The 16,103-nt window shown below is 40.2% G+C and overlaps 1 protein-coding gene across 2 annotated transcripts; it reads right to left on the bottom strand.

Moving 5' to 3' along the window:
- Positions 1 to 464: 464 nt before the first annotated feature.
- ints7 (integrator complex subunit 7) lies at positions 465 to 14,420 on the bottom strand. 2 transcript variants are annotated; one of them, XM_022211853.2, is made up of 20 exons: positions 14,205 to 14,417; positions 13,896 to 14,025; positions 13,003 to 13,149; positions 12,740 to 12,877; positions 12,606 to 12,652; positions 11,685 to 11,884; positions 10,400 to 10,522; positions 10,202 to 10,319; positions 9,966 to 10,100; positions 9,727 to 9,824; positions 8,325 to 8,564; positions 7,904 to 8,041; positions 6,362 to 6,568; positions 5,920 to 6,114; positions 4,507 to 4,610; positions 4,346 to 4,414; positions 3,863 to 3,995; positions 2,590 to 2,688; positions 1,339 to 1,524; positions 465 to 848 (listed from the first exon to the last, which is right to left on the bottom strand). In XM_022211853.2, the coding sequence occupies exons 1-20, from the start codon at positions 14,296 to 14,298 to the stop codon at positions 567 to 569; spliced, it is 2,883 nt and encodes a 960-aa protein (XP_022067545.1). In that variant the 5' UTR covers positions 14,299 to 14,417; the 3' UTR covers positions 465 to 566. The 2 variants fall into 2 exon arrangements, with proteins under 2 accessions (XP_022067545.1, XP_051816647.1); XM_051960687.1 differs by lacking the exons at positions 465 to 848; positions 1,339 to 1,524; positions 2,590 to 2,688 and adding an exon at positions 2,709 to 3,753 and having other exon boundaries at positions 14,205 to 14,420.
- Between the last annotated feature and the right edge of the window lie 1,683 nt (positions 14,421 to 16,103).

Here is a 16,103-nt window from a genome sequence, read left to right on the forward strand (position 1 = left end):
ATCTATTCATATATAGTTCAGATTCTAATTGTCTTAAATTTAGCTGAAAATGGCATAAAAATGTGTTTATGGTCTAAAAAGATTATTTAAAAAGTAAACTGTATCTAATCCAAAAGTCTTAAATGCAGATAATTTCGCAGTGACAGGTCTGGAATTGACCCCAGAGACATCTGAGGACCCCCTCAGATACACTGTTCAGTTAATGACTCTGGTCTGCCCCCTGATGGCTCTCTGAGTTACTGCATTCATGTAGAAACGATGACATGTAAATCCAAGGACACCGAGTTCTAAACTGTCCTACAGATTACTGCGTGCACGAAATAGTGCTGGATTGGGAATATTAATGGAAAATAAAACAGAATTTTGCATTTTCTGGTGACTGACGGCCAATAATGTGATTAAATGTGTTCATGAATTTAACTGTCGTGTTATATCTTCATAATGACAACACAGGATGAAGAGCGTTAAAATGAAATACAGTCTTTTAATCACTGGAAAAATATGTACACAATCAGTTTTTCTACAAACAAATCAAGCATACAAACTGTAAACAGAGGGGGAATTTGCTAGAAGCGAGCGTAGGCCCCCCTCTGTGGCGCCGCCTGAGCTCCACCCTGCTGCAGCTGGTGGCGGAGCTGCTGGGAATAAGGGTCCTCCAGAGATTTGACCGACACCGTCGTCTTGGGGCCCGTCTTCCACTCGATGCCGCTCTCGTCCACCACGGAGGCCTCCACGGTGACGGCGTGAGTTCCCAGGACGGAGAAGTTCAACACGAACTGGGTGCTGAAGTAGTCGTTGTGCGGCTCCACGCGCTGCTCGATCTCATTGGTTTTGGCATCGAGTGGAATCTGAAAGGCAAAAAGTAAAAATTTAGAGCTGCAGCTGTCGAATATTTTAGTAATCAAGTATTCTATCGATTATTCTGGTGATTAATCGAGTAACAGGATTCCCCACTTGGTGTTACAGCATCAAAAGTGGTACATACAGTATATAGTATAGCACAGGAGCATTGTACATATATAGTGTAGTACAGGTGTATTGTACATTAATAGCATAGTACAGGGGTATTGTACATATATAGTAGACAGTAGATGAAGTCTGGGTCAACCAGTTAGTGACCTGTTGTCTAGTACGTAGTGGAGTAAATGAAGCCCCAAATCAGAGAATTTTGCTTCGAGGAATTCTGGTAATTGATTGCTCCAATAACTCAATGACTTGTTTAAGCCCAAATCAGGTTAAATTCCTCCATTACAGTTACAATAAATGATAGAATGGATTAAATATATTCATAAGAGGACAGTAATTTTTGCAAATCATCTGATCAATAAATAAAGTCACCTTGTAGTCCGGCCCCGTCTTGCTCTGGAGGACTGACGTGACGTTGAGGCAGACGGATTGGATCTTTCTGAAGAGTCCTGGAGTGGAACCGTGTTGCACGACGCCCTCCACCTTCAGGGTCAGCTGCTGGGTGTTCTGCACTGGGATTGGCTCGCTCGGTGTCCGTGGCGACGGAGAGAGGGCGAGCTGGAAGGACACAACGCAGCCGGATAAACCTCACAAGCTGTGGCTCGTTTTATCTTCATAGGTGCGACTGCTCCGCTTTCCATCAGCTAAATACACCCAATACCAAAGTGTACACGGTGTTTTATATGTTTGCTGTTGTCAGTTAACGATGGATACTCACTCGTCTTAATGTCACTGAATTAGTTTGTATTGTGCTGAGGAGATCGTGACCAATAATGTGATAACTTGACATCTAAGAAATGCACATTTTTCACTGCATAGAAGAAGCTTGATAGCAGAAAAGATGTTTACTGATCTGAAGATTTTTATATTCTTTTGTGTTTGTTGGTTTTAAGGCCCAGCTTTTATCGGTTGTTCCAATATTGACGGGATAAAACTGAATATAATGATTTGACTGACTGAGGCCAATTTTCCAGGTGGCGCTATGGAGGCATTTTGAGACACATTTAAGCAATTCCCCCAAAATATCAAAATTTTCACTGGTTCTGAAGTAAAATAAAGCCTCGCGTTTCAAGAGGAACCGTTGGTGCTCGGACCCTAAATATTCAAATTTAAGAAGCTAGATTCAGAAAATGTGAGCTTTTTTTCTTAAAAATGACACCAATCAATCGATTATTAAATCAGCTGGTAATTATAATAACACCTGACAACTAATTGAGTCACTGATTGCTCGTTGCAGCTCTACATACCGGTTTTGTGTGCTTTTTTTAATATTTGCTGGACTATTTCTTGGCCCAGCACACTGACTTCCTTGATGTCCTGCCAAGAAACAGTCCAGTGCATCATCTCCATGAAACTAATAACAGTTATTTTTACATAAGCTGTTAATTAGCGAGCTTTAGAAGTGCCGGTATGTAAATCGTTCCTCGTTTCCTGTGTTTATGTTAAGCTGAACTCACCGTCTACCTGCATTAACTGGATACCTAACCATCAGTCTGCTCAGAATTAAATAACTCAATGTATAATAATAAAGTTGAAGTGGTCCTGTGAGCTCCACGACACATTGGTTGAGGTTGACCACTCTTTCTGTTGTGCTTTTCTATTCAAAGAGAGTAAAACGGTTACCTTGATGCTGGTTGACTGGAGCTTTTGGAAGAAATATCTCTGGAAAGACAGCGGCACCTTCAGCAAAGCTATGACGGCGTCACAGAGGCAACCAGTATGCTGAAAAATAAACAAAAAACAATACATTTATACCGCTGACATTCATTAGTCGCAACTTTTTTTGGTCAGTTTCCTTTATTAAACCATCTTACATTACTAGAGAGGGTAGCTTTAAAGTGTTACTACCAGCACTAACATGTACACCATTGTTCAAAAGTTTGGGGTCACTCAGACAATTTCATGTTTTAAATGAAAGCTCACACTTTTATTAATGTGCTAAAACAACTGCACAAGGGGTTTCTAATCATCAATTAGCATTTCAACACCATCAGCTAGCACAGTGTATTAATTAATACGTTAATAATAACTCGTTAACCATCCAGCCCTGGTTATTACACTAGTGATGACAAACTTAGTAGAAAACCACTGACATGAACACAACATCAATATTAGCATCACCATTTAGAGGAGTAGATAATGTCCAATTAAGCCTGAGGCAGAGTCAGTAACATCTTTTAAATCATCATTTATGTGCAGTTTACTTTTAGCTTCATTTAGCTTTAGGGTTTTATTCATCTCTCTAATTATTTAATTCTCTCTAATTATTCTTTAATTTTCAAACTGCCTAGTTCCCTTGTTTGATTTGCATGCTAATCTAATTATTCATTTAACTTGTCATTTTTACTATTTATTTTAACTGACTGCTCTGACTTGTCTCCTAATTCTTGCTTGAGTGTCTGTGTTGCATCTTTTGACTCTCAAAGCATTTTGTGAAAGCTGTTCTTAAGAGTGCTCTATAAATGAAGCTATTATTATTATATTATTATAAGATATATGCACAGGTTGCACAGTGGTTAGCACTGTTGCCTTGCAGCAAGAAGATTAACCGGTTCGCGTCCCGGCCTTCCTGTGATCTTTCTGCATGGAGTTTGCATGTCCTCCCTGCGCATGCGTGGTTCTCTGGCTTCCTCCAACAGTCCAAAAATATGCTGAGGTTAATTGGTAATTCTAAATTGTCCGTAGGTGTGAATGTGAGTGTGATTGTTTGTCTCCATATGTAGCCCTGTGACAGACTGGTGGCCTTCATCCTAAGTCAGCCGGGACAGACTTCAGCCACCAGCAAACCTAATGAGGATTAAGCGGTGTATAAATAACGGGTGGATAGAGTTTCCCCAAACAAGTTAAATTAAACTTAAATCTAAAAAGAGAAGGAGGATATCAAATTCAACCTCACCAGGTGTGACACAGGAGGGTGTTTCTTGGTGAGGCCCTCCACTTCCTCCAGGACACGATTGAAGACCGACATCATCCGTCGCTCGTATTCGCTCTCGGTCTGGACCGACCCCAGAGTGCCGTACTCCTGAAAACTAGATTAGAGAGACAGCGAGAGGCGATACGTTACGAACGTCTGCCAGGAGGATGCCTCCGGGGGATGTGTGTAATAGCGAGGCACTTTCAATAAAAAACATTCAAGTACACGGTACAGCGGAGAAGCTTTTTATCAAATTAAATAAGGCGCATTTATTTTCATTACAGTGTCATATCCCTAAAGGGCGCAGCGTACAAGAAGACACATGCACATGTCGACTTCTACTCATGAGAAGGTACTCTGAGCTGTTCTGCTGCACGGCCGTGTTCCCAGAGGTTAGGAAATAAAACAACAGAATTTAAGATAAACAACTCCTCCACCTTGGCTGACAGTGACAGCAGCTCTCACCTGGCTGCCTGTGGATCCAGTATCAGAGCTTCAATTACGTGGGAGACAAGCAGACAGCTCTGTTGCTGTCTGGACGGACGGTTAAAGAAAACTACATCACAGCAGAGAAAACAGTAAACGAGACAGGAAGTGTGATGGGACTGAGGCTGGTGTAAGGATACAGCTCCACATTGCGAAGGGTGGCGTAATCAGCGTCAAACGACGACTGGTGTAAGTCAGCGTAACGAGCGGCAAGGCTTCTGAACTCATCCATGCACACCTTCATCTGGGAAAAAGAGAAAATAAAGTAGGGTGCATTTATTCCTCAAGCAACAGTGAACTACAGGGTTTGTGAGTGGTTTTTAAAGAACGTTTGCTTTATAGAACACAGAATCATGTCTGAGAGGATGTGAAAAGCAAAAACTGACCTACTGCTGCCAGAATAAAAATAATGACATAACTAAATGGTTGTATTTATATAGCGCTTTTATCCAAAGCGGTTTACATGATATGTCACATTTACCCATTCATACACTGATGGCGGAAGCTGCCATGCAAGGCGCTGACCACGACCCACCAGGAGCAATTACGGGTTCGGTGTCTTGCTCAGGGACACCTCGACATGAGCACGATGGGCTGAGGATCGAACCGGCAACCTTCCAGTTACAAGACGGCCACTCTACCCACTGAGCCATGCCGCCCCCATGCTGTTTCACTCATTTCTAATCACAACTTGGTAGAATTTACATCATATGTGATGGGTTCGGCTAATCACGCTGCTTTTTCTTGTTCGATTGTGAATCAGCTGCTGTGTGTAACTCGACGGTTTTGTCGTTATAATGTTCATTACCGTTCAAAAGTTTAGGCTCACCCAGACAACTTCACGTTTTCCGTGAAAACTCACACTTTCATTCATGTGCAAACATAACTGCACAAGGGTTTTCTAATCATCAATGAGCCTTTCAACACCATTAGCTAACACAATGTAGCATTAGAACACAGGAGTGATGGTTGCTGGAAATGTTCCTCTGTACCCCATGGAGATATTCCATTAAAAATCAGCTGTTTCCGGCTAGAACAGTAATTTACCACATCAACAATATTGTTTGATTAATTTAACGCTATCTTCAATGAAAAAAATTCTTTTCTTTGAAAAATAAGGAGTTTTCTAATCAAACATTTTTGTTTCAAACCTGCAATCAGCGACAGAAGTAAAACATTTAATTCCTGCTAATGCATCACAGAATGTTTCCCTCAACAGTCCCTGATATTTATCTCTTTAAGTTCATCAATACCGAGTGACAAAACAGACTTCTGGCAGAGCATGATGATATTTTCTGTCTACACAGCTATAATAAGTTAAAAAAAATCTAAATATACCTATAATATCTGAAATAATCCATACAATGTAATGCTTCAATCTCTCTGTATGTTCTGTTATGTTGAGTGAACTCTGAAAGGGAAAAAAACGGCCTGTTAAGAAGCAGCAGTAGCTACTATCTAAAGTTCTGTATATAAACTCTAACACAAAGCTCTCGCCTGTACAAACACCTACGACATTAATTAATCCCTGTGGCAGAACTTCAGCATCTTACCTGCATCGAGATGCGTCCACAGCGCTGCAGGTCGTTGCCCGAGGTGAGGGCAATGGTGGTGGCGATGGCAGGAGGAGGGCTGGTCTTCAGGCTGTTGCAGGTACAGATGAGCTGTGATAAGGCTTGCAGGGTGTCGATCCGCAGCTTAATGAACTCACACTGGAATGTAAGTGGGCTGTGAGGGGTGCTGGCAGCCTGCAAGGGAGGTATTAATCAGATAAATCTACATAGACACTACAATGAAATGCTTACACGGGTTTTGTTGAGTTGACTTAATGAGATCGGTCGATGCTAGGTGAGTTAAATTAGTAGTCATTTGAGAGACTGTGATAGAAACTCTAGCGGCTTGATTGACATCCAGCAGCTCTAAGCGTCCTGTCACTGGTGGAAGAAGCACAGTATTAATGTTTTTTGACAAGCAGATGCCTGGCGGTAGACTGACCGTGAGGGAGGCGATGCCCTTTTGGTAGGAGCGCAGGGCCTCGGCGATGGCGGTCATGGCTCCGCTGTAGTCACCGTCCTCAACGTGACTCAGGCACTGCTCGGCTTGGGAAAACTCCTTCAGGCTGTTCAGCCAGAAGTAGAAGTGCTCCGATGCCACACGGGTCCGCAGACTCTGGTAGAGCTCGCTGGAGAACTCATGGCATCCCTGCAGACAGACAATATGAACGTTAGAATCTTGTTTTGGATGTGTCACGGTGAATTTTTTTCTTTTTTTATCTATTCCAGACGGGCAGCACACATAAAGCTTGGTGTTTAGCACTGTCGTCTTGCAGCCAGAAAATTCCCGGCCTTCCCGGAATCTTTCTGCATGGAGTTTGCATGTTCTCCCTGTGCATGTGTGGGTTTTCTCCGGGTACTCCGGCTTCCTCCCACAGTCCAAAAACACGCTCAGGCTAACTGGTAACTAAATTTTCCATAGGTGTGAATGTGAGTGTGATTGTTTGTCTGTATATGTAGCGCTGTGACAGACTGTTACCTGTCCAGGGTGTCCCCTACCTTTACCCTAAGTCAACTGGGATAGACTCTAGCCCTCCCACAACCCTAGAGAGGATTAAGCAGTGTATAGATAATGGATGGATCTATTCCAGATTTGACTACTGCAATGTACTTTATTCCAAACTCAGCAAATGAAACATCCACAAACTTAACTTAATCCAAAATGCTGCTGCCAGACTTTAAACACTCACTAAGGGAGGGGTCCACATCACACCAGTCACTGCTGCTCTTCATTGGCTGCCTCTGAGATTTGGAATTGATTCTAAGATTTTATTGCTTGTTTTAAGCTTTAAGAAACTATTAATTCCTGAATGCAGCCTGAGATTAACTGATGGGGCTTCCTGAAGGTTCCCAAGTCCTGCTCGGTCACTAGAGGTGACCAAGTGTTTGCAGTTTGGGACCCCAAGCTCTGGAAGTTTCTTCTTTTAAGCTCGTTTAGCCTTTTCTTAACTGCTGCTTTTATTTACTACTGTATTACAGTGTTCTTTTAGGCTCTTGATGTTTCTGAAATATTTCTTTTTGTTTTACTGTAAAGCTTTGGACCTGTGTGTTTTGAAAGGTTCTACACAAATAAAGTTATGATTACTATTAGAGCTGAAACGAGTCCTCAAGTTATTCGATTACTAGAATTTGTCAAAGCAAAATTCTCTGAATGGAGGCTTCGTTGAATCCACTACATAAGTAGATCACAGGTCACTAACTGGATCCAGACTTCATCCTACATGGTCTAGGACCTATAACCAATAGATCTAATATGCTATACATGTACACTACACTGCAGATGTTCCATCAGGACGGTTATTTCTGTTGCACAGCGCGTTCACTTCCGCTTTTGCTGCTGTAACACACACATGCTGAGCGTGGAATCCCATTACTTGATTAGTCACTAAGATAACTGACAGAATGCTCGATTACTAAAATAACTGATAGCCGCAGCCCTAATGATTATTACTTCATTACTTGTGACACAACTGACTGTGCTCACCATTCGTGAAGCCTGCCGTGCGATGCGATACACTGTCCAGCCATTTGCCACGTTCTCCAGCTGCTGTTTGATCACAGTCTTCACTTCGGCCGACAGAGACGACTGGCTGGCGACAAAAATCACTGTTGCCAAGGAAACCTGCAGCAATCAAAGCAGAGGGAGGGTCAAGAATGAAACCTCCAAAATCAGTGATGCACAAGGCACAAAGACGAGGCAGCGTGTAATCTATTCTGATCCATTTCTAATAAAATAAAAAAGAAGAAGAGCTTTTGCATATGCAGGCTGCTTTTCTGACAGAAAGTGGATATAATACGAGTACAATTTGTCAGATCTTCAAACACAAAAGACACATTCAACTGCTGTGAGCTCTAATTTACTGCCTGAACACCAGCTGACGTGTGACTCGTGCACGGTCTCTCACCAGAAGTTCCTGCTGCTTGTCAGTGGAGGAGTGGCTGGCCACTCGGTAGAGGTCCACCAGGTCCCCCAGCATCCCGTCTCCCAGCACGGGCAGGTGGGTGGCGATGGCTGCCAGGGCGTGGCACATGAGGACGCGAGAGGAGTCGCAGGAAAGGTGGAGCTGGCCGAGCAGGAATTCGACCGCTGGCTGGCTGAGATGGGGTCGACTTTTCAGGAGCTTGACCAAAGAGGTGAGGGCCGTCTGCAGCCGAAATAGAGGGGAAGTAGAAAGCTAGATGAGGGTGGTTTGATGGTGGAGAATAATCTGATCAGTAGGCATCATGACACACTTTTTCATGATACGGACAGCAGGGGAGTTGTGATAATTGAGCTTAAATGCACAATAAATTTGGCCTCCTCAGTTTATGTCATTGCTTTGGCTCAAATAACACGGCATGGTTTAACCCTTTAAGCTTCAGTCAATTCCAGCCATTTTCAGTACAAAAAATCGCTAATATTCTATTTTTAAATTAAAAAAATTACGAAAAATACGGGGAATATTGGACGCGCATCGGGAGGTGCATTTCCTTGAAAACGACCGATTCGGGGATTTTATACCGACTTCAGGACATGTTTTGGACAAAATAGTTTACTGGCTTGTGTCATCTGATGTAAAAGGTTGGATTATGGCCGTTTTTTGTGGAATCTTTTTTTTTGTGTGTAATAATAAACCCGGAAATGTGAGTCGCGCTGTGTGCTTTGAAGCCGTGTATAGAGAACGGATGGATGAATATTTGTTTTTGTCGGACAAATGTGTTTTTCTCACCCGCTGTGGTAATCGCATCTGAAAGTGTTTTATACCGGCGGATTCATGAGAATCTAAGCTTTCCATCGGTGTATAGTGTTTGTATAATCGCGTTTGCACCCGTCGGACATTCTTGAAATTCCTATGCAAATTAGTAGGTGTACCGCCGGCGGTACACTGAAGCTTAAAGGGTTAACTCGAATCTGTATTTTCAAAGCTATTATCAATTCAAAGCAGTTTCACGGACAAAATGCTCAGCCGTGATGTTGATTGCTTATTTTACTGATTAACTATTTATGTCAACAAGCAATTGAAGCGATCTGCCTAATAAAGTGGCTGCTGGGAGTACACCCTGAGTGTGAGCAGTTACTAACTTTGATTTCTATAAATTTTTTGATGGAAAAAAACAACAACATTTTAGCGTCTTTAATTCTGTAAATCACACAATTCATAGAACAACTTTGCTGAGATAAGCTACAATTGAAAAGTGTCTGAATTCTGATTGAAGCATAGACTGACAAACGATTTCCAAACAAAACAGTGTTTTATGCTGTATGCTAGAAATATTCCCCCATTTCCAAGCCGTGCTCTCCATTTTGTGTCAACGACGTCGTCTTACTTTGAGTGTGGCCTGTGAACTGGGGCTGCTGTCCTGACTGCAGAGCATCAGAAGGGACTCTACTCCCAAAACTGTGTCCTGCTCCAATTGTACGATATCTGAGGAAGGGAAAAACACACAGCAGCTCTCAGCGATGGCAAACGAGTGCAAATGAAAGGCATGAATCTGAAGTACAAGCACTGATTGACAAGTGGCACCACAAGGAGCCCAAAAACAGGCTGTTGTCCGCTGAAACTAACCTTTCTCTGGACAGGAAATGGAAATGTTGGAGAGCACGATGACCCCGTGTGCGGCCACTGCCAGGTTGCTGTGGTAACAGCATTCCTGTGCCAGTTTAACCAGGTCAGTGAGCCGTGGGGGAACCGCAGTGCCACCTGAGAAGAAAGTTTGACAGAATCCACATCAGTTTGAAGCTGTTTTCCTTTTCAGAAGTGGAAGTACACATAAAAAGCAGCAATTTAAAAGTAAGCATTACCTGCCATGTTACTGAAATACTGTTTGATCGCAATAGTTCCAGAGAGGGTGGAGAGAACAGCCAACATTCCCAGCTTTAAACTGTTATAAGGGACGGCCAACGCGCACTCACACAGAGTCTGCAGAGATAAAAAAAAAAACAACATTAAATTACACAGACTTTAAACCAACTTCAGACAATCCTGCAATGCAATGTTACCTGAGTGTTTTCTCTGATCCACAGGTGAGGAGCCTTTTTAGCTAGCAGCTTCAGGTCATTAACTGCGAGCCTCTTGACAGCTTTTCTTGGATCATCTTTCAGGTACTGAAGGAGGAGCTGTAACTACACGGAAACCAAAAGTCCATCATGTTGAGTTTTCTAAAGGTGCCAGAGTGTGAACCTCATTTCAAAGTCTCTTAACAGGACAAAACCCTACAGGTAGGGCTGCAGCTATCGATTATTTTAGTAATCGAGTATTCTATTGATTATTCTGCTGATTAATTGGATTCAGTAGTATAGTACAGGGGTATTGTACATATATAGTATAGTAGAGGGGTATTCAACTAAAACTAAAGCCATGGGAACCCCACATGTATTTAGTTGGTGATGCAGAAATCACATAAATCTGTTTTTATGTTTGGTCTGTTTACACTTTTACTACTACAGCTGATAGAACACAAATAGGAAAACTGATCAGTTTCTTAGTATTTACTACAGAGAATATTCAATAAGTAACTTCAGTTTCATTTTGATTTGGCCAAAAATTTAAGTGATTTCTTTCATTATGAGACAGTGTCAGACCTACATACACTTCAATACAATATCATGCTTGAATATATGAAGTTTGAAAGTTTTATTGTGCAGCCGTCTGTTAGAAATAATCAGCTGCATTGATCGGTAAAATAAATACATTACAAACGTTTAACAGTGTTCTACCAGCATTTCTGCCTTACATCATTTGCAGTTGTAGCTTTTTACCATCATAATTTTTATCTTCCTCATTGTTCTCCATTAAAACAACCTGTTGACTGAAGCAGTTGAACGAGTCAAATGATGGTTAAACGCTCCTGTTTGTGTGACGAGTTTAAAGCAGAAAGTCTGAGTTAACAAAGAAAGTTAAAAAATTATTTTTGTCGAGTCGACTTAAACAAAGAAAGTCTGACTTTATCAAACTAGCTTCATAGTTCAGCCTCTGATCTGATAAACGCCATAAACACTAGAAAAGCTGCGCCGGTTACAATAGAAGCGTCACGCTAAATTTAAAATCGTCTTGTATTTTATTGATTATAGGTCGGGGTCTGTCAGGGATGAAGTCTGGGTCCAGACCAGTTAGTGACCTGTGGTCTAGTATGTAGTGGATTAAACAAAGCCTCGATTCATAGAATTTCGAGGAAATTTAGTAATCGAATTACTCTAGGAATCGTTACAGCCCTACCTACAGCAAGTACTTATCACCACAAATCAATAACAATGGAGTACGGCTCTATGGGAGACACGGGGATACCTGCTTGGGGATATCGATGAGGGAGGAGGCAGCCAGCTGGGTGAAGGTGTGCAGCGAGACGATGACCATGGGGGTGGAGGGGTAAGAGTTGACCAGGTGCTGCAGGAGCTCTCTGCTGCTGGAGGCCAAGCTGGCGTCATGATGCATGTGCTGCAGCATCGGGATCAGCTTCAGCTTCAGCTCCACCGGAGTGTCCAAACCTGTGGTCGAAGTGGAGATCACACAGGAACGGAAACAAATGATGAATACTATCAAAATCACAGTTTGGTAATTGCAATGTTCAGTTCGCAGAAGTTGCACATTTTTGATAAAGGTCACATGTGTCATAACATCCCGTTATAAATGTGGTGCTACTAAGATGTCCTATCCAACAAATCATATTCTAAGGACTTTTAGGAACATGCTTTCTTGGTACAGCAAACATTGCATCACAATTTTAAAATTAGTTTTAGTGGTAAATAAGGCAGAAGTTACAATTCCCATTGGGGTAGTGGCTCATATTGAAACCACATAATATATCAAAATAATTTCATTATTAGTTTTTCTTTGCCCTAAAGCAAATTGCATGTAAACACTGATGTACAGATACCCAGATGTTCTGGGACAATGGTAAAGGAGGTGATAAAATGTGTATTTATGATGCTTGTTTTCTTCTTTCTTTCCTTTTCTTAATAATTTCAGTATTGCACATTTGATTAGCAACTTGAACAATGAACACATCTTAATGGCTACATTTAGCTCCTTAAGGAAACTAGCTAAATATGCAAACAAATGGACTCTGCAGACACATTGATCCGCTCAGCCATTTCAGGCCTTCTATTGTGTATTATTTACTGGATATTAACGTTAATAAGCTATGAAATCTGTTGTTATTTCTAAATTCGATTTGTGACATTTTTAATACAGAATAAAACATTTCACCTTGAATCATCTCGCTGACTTTGTTGCAAATTCCGGCTGCAAAGTCTCTGAAAATCAAAAACAAACATCAAATTTACATAATAATGCAAAAACATCATCTGATTATTATCCATTTTAGTGATAACCTTCCTTACTTTGACTGAGCAGAGAAGCTTGCAGCAGCAAAGATGGCAGCCTCCACTTCCACGTTGTCATGGGAATCGAGGCTCTGGCGAATGCTGTGGTGGGCGTTCTTCCTCTCTGGGATGATGGAGGCCAAACTACCGAGCATCCTGACCGGAAGAAACAACCAAATTTCAGAATCTCAGATGACTTACCAGAACTGGCAGCCACGTCTCCCTAATTTACTCTAATGTTGTAGCACAAATCCTGCAACATTTTTATTGCGTGTTGTTACCTGAGAGTGATGGCTCTGGCCACGGGGTCGTTGCTGTGGATGACGGAAAAAACCCGTTTAACAAACTCGTCTACGTTCAGAATCTTCTCCAAGTGTTTCTCACTCTGTTGGGTTACTTTCAGCACGCAGAGTCGCAGAAAGTTGTTGCTGAAAAAGAAGAGAAAGACTTCTATAAACAAAGATGTCCCTGGCACAGTGAAATTTATTTTAGAAAGTGCTCATCTGATAATTATCTAAGAAGCTTGAGCTATTGTTTATCATATATCACCAGAGTAGGACTGAAAAAATCATCTGTTTAAAATTAAAATCACAAGCTAAAGTAACACAATTAGTGAATCACAAAGGCTGTGTTTGTCATATATAAACATATATTTATGCTGCTCTTTCTCTTTTTTAATCAAATCTCTTCGGCAGAGAATATTAAACTTTGCTTTGCCTTTAAAAAAACATACATACTAAAATCAAATCACAATCATATTACAGTCAGAAAAAAAAGAGCTTCTTAGATATTTTATCCAGATTAGTCAGCTGTAATGTCTTCACCATAAAAAAATCTAATTATAATCAGATAAACTGCGCAAAAGCAAGCAGCTGTAACTGGTAAAAAGAATGTAGTTTTACCCACATAACCTCAGCAGACAGTTTATTAGGTAAACCTGGAGAAAAGCGATGTCTGGTGAACTTGCAACGCCAGTTTCATTTGTCTAACAGAAAGCATTATGGCTCATGTAAATGAAGAGACTTGACGTGATTAGCGGGCCAACAAACTGCGATTTTATTGTCATCTTGTCAAAGGCTACATCTGTGTTAGCTAACTGAGCCAGAACATGGGACAATTGGGGAAATGACAGTAACAAAAGCAGTTATTGAAGATTAAAAGCTGACAACCATACCCAAGTCTGAAAATGTCTGCTAGTTTGAGGAAGGCAGAGTTAATGAGGATGGGAAATGGGTACTTCTGGAAGAGTTTGGGGAACAACACCACAGCTTCACACTGCTCCCCCAGTTTCCCCGACCGGAGTCCTGAAAATAAAACAAATTTCATCAGTTACAACAAAGCAGCGAACTTCCATGCAATCACAAACATCCACCGAGTGTTTATTTACAGCCTGTCAATGGGAAATATCAACATTCAGAGGACAGAACAGAACACACAGATCAATTAGCCACATGCTAACTGGTTAGCCGGCTAGCTAACGCACCTTTGTCCAGCTCCATGAGAGCAGAATTAGCGTCCAGTTCTTGTTCGCCATAACAGGCCTCCGACAGGAAGGACCGAGCTGTTGAAAGCGACATTATTGTTTAGTTTTTTTTATATTACTATTTTTTAAAATTTAAACTTAATGCCTCCCATGAACCGTTAGCATTTCGCCGCTCGGACGACTTTAAACCAAACACACTGGATGATCAGTTATACTACTTCCTGACTTCATTTTTCAAAATAAAATGACACTTGTAATAGTGCACAACATATCTATGGTTTACAATTTCCATTGCCGTAACATCAAAATGTAAAAAAGAAAACACATCGAAGCAAACTTTTTTTGATGAAAAGTTAAGTGTATTTGCAGTGGTTTAAAATTATAGACGGATGTAAATGCACCAAAAATATTATTCATAAAACTATTGTATTTTTTTATTATTACTTGTTCTATAATTTACAGACAAACAGTTTTATGTATATTTTTGCACAGCACAGTTTGCATTTTAATGCACCAGTTGTAGAAAATATCCAGTATTACAATTATTTATCAATATCAGCGATCTTTCAGCATTAATTCTATTTTGAAAATTTTGTCTGTTTTGCTACAATACCTCTGTATTTTTACTTCAGTAAAATTTTTGTAATGCAGATCGTTTAATTAGTTAAATTATTAAATGTCCTTATAGTGCAATATTGCTATTTTCACATACAGGTTAGCCGAAAACATATAAAAATGCCACTAAGATACACACCTAAATAAAAGATTTTTCAATCCTCTTTTTTCATTGAAAAATAATTCATAATTTTGGAATATGCAAATATTTATCTTTTTAAATGTCTAATTGTATTTGGGTACTGGGTATTTGGGTACCCTCAATATGTGGTGTGTATTATTATATGTCATATTTTGCTTTGAAACATCACAGGAAAATTGGACTTATTTTTTCTTTAAATTAATGTAAAAATATTCCATTATCCAAATTATCTAAATGCACAGATGTTGTTTTTTTCTTTTCAAATGAGAATATTTATACATGATTATTTAGATAAGCTAGGTTTTGTTCATGACATGTGGCTCTAAAATGAACCCAATCAAGGGAAGTTAAAGGATTCTTTTCAGATTAAAAAAAGAAAAAAAAATGATAATAGGATAATTAAACTGCAACATCTCTTTTTACAAACACACTGGACATTGGTTTTGTGTACAATCAATCACCACCACCACTGCAACAACAACAACAACAACAACAACAATTATTATTATCAACTGTTATATTATTATTATTATTATTATAAACAATAATGATAATGTAACAGGAAGAAGAGTACTAAGAAAAAGAATTATTATTATTGTAAATTATTATATAAGCAATACCATAAGGGGAAAAATTAAAAAATTGTATGAAACATTAAAAAGCTAACTTTACGCAAGAAATTCAATGTGACGTGCATCTGAAAAGAGCATTTCCTATTTCAGTGACAGACATTTTGCGCAAATATTGACCAAGCTGTCAAAAATTAATCGTGTTTAAGGAGGTTATCCATCATATTGTGATTTCATCGGCAATCCGGATTCTTCCTAGTCTGACCCACAGAAAATCTACCCAGGAATTAGTTCGATTCTTCGACCCTGTGAGCATTTACAACCCTATTGTAATTGTCATTCCAAATCTGGACCAGACACAACACCTAACCTTTAACCTATGGATTAACTTACTATGCACAATGCAAGAACACAAAAACACAGAAAGCGGCATTCAATAACATTCAATTAAAAAAAAATATAAAGTTGTTATTGCTATTTTTATTTACTAAAGAAAAAACCGCCCTCATTTTTGCTGTCTAATGGCAAGGGTTTCGCACAAATCTAATTTGATCTCTTGCATTTGGTAATGAC

The sequence above is a fragment of the Acanthochromis polyacanthus genome, chromosome 16 (assembly GCF_021347895.1).
Source record: "Acanthochromis polyacanthus isolate Apoly-LR-REF ecotype Palm Island chromosome 16, KAUST_Apoly_ChrSc, whole genome shotgun sequence".
NCBI classification, from domain to species: domain Eukaryota; kingdom Metazoa; phylum Chordata; class Actinopteri; family Pomacentridae; genus Acanthochromis; species Acanthochromis polyacanthus.

Bases quoted from the DNA above. Each gene is read 5' to 3' on its own strand.
- ints7 (XM_022211853.2), bottom strand. From the start codon at position 14,298: ATGTCGCTTTCAACAGCTCGGTCCTTCCTGTCGGAGGCCTGTTATGGC. The intron at 12,653-12,739 runs GTAAGGAAGGTT...TTTGATTTTCAG, and splicing joins AGCTTCTCTGCTCAGTCAAA to AGACTTTGCAGCCGGAATTT. The intron at 4,611-5,919 runs GTAAGATGCTGA...TCTTTTTCCCAG, and splicing joins GTGGACGCATCTCGATGCAG to ATGAAGGTGTGCATGGATGA.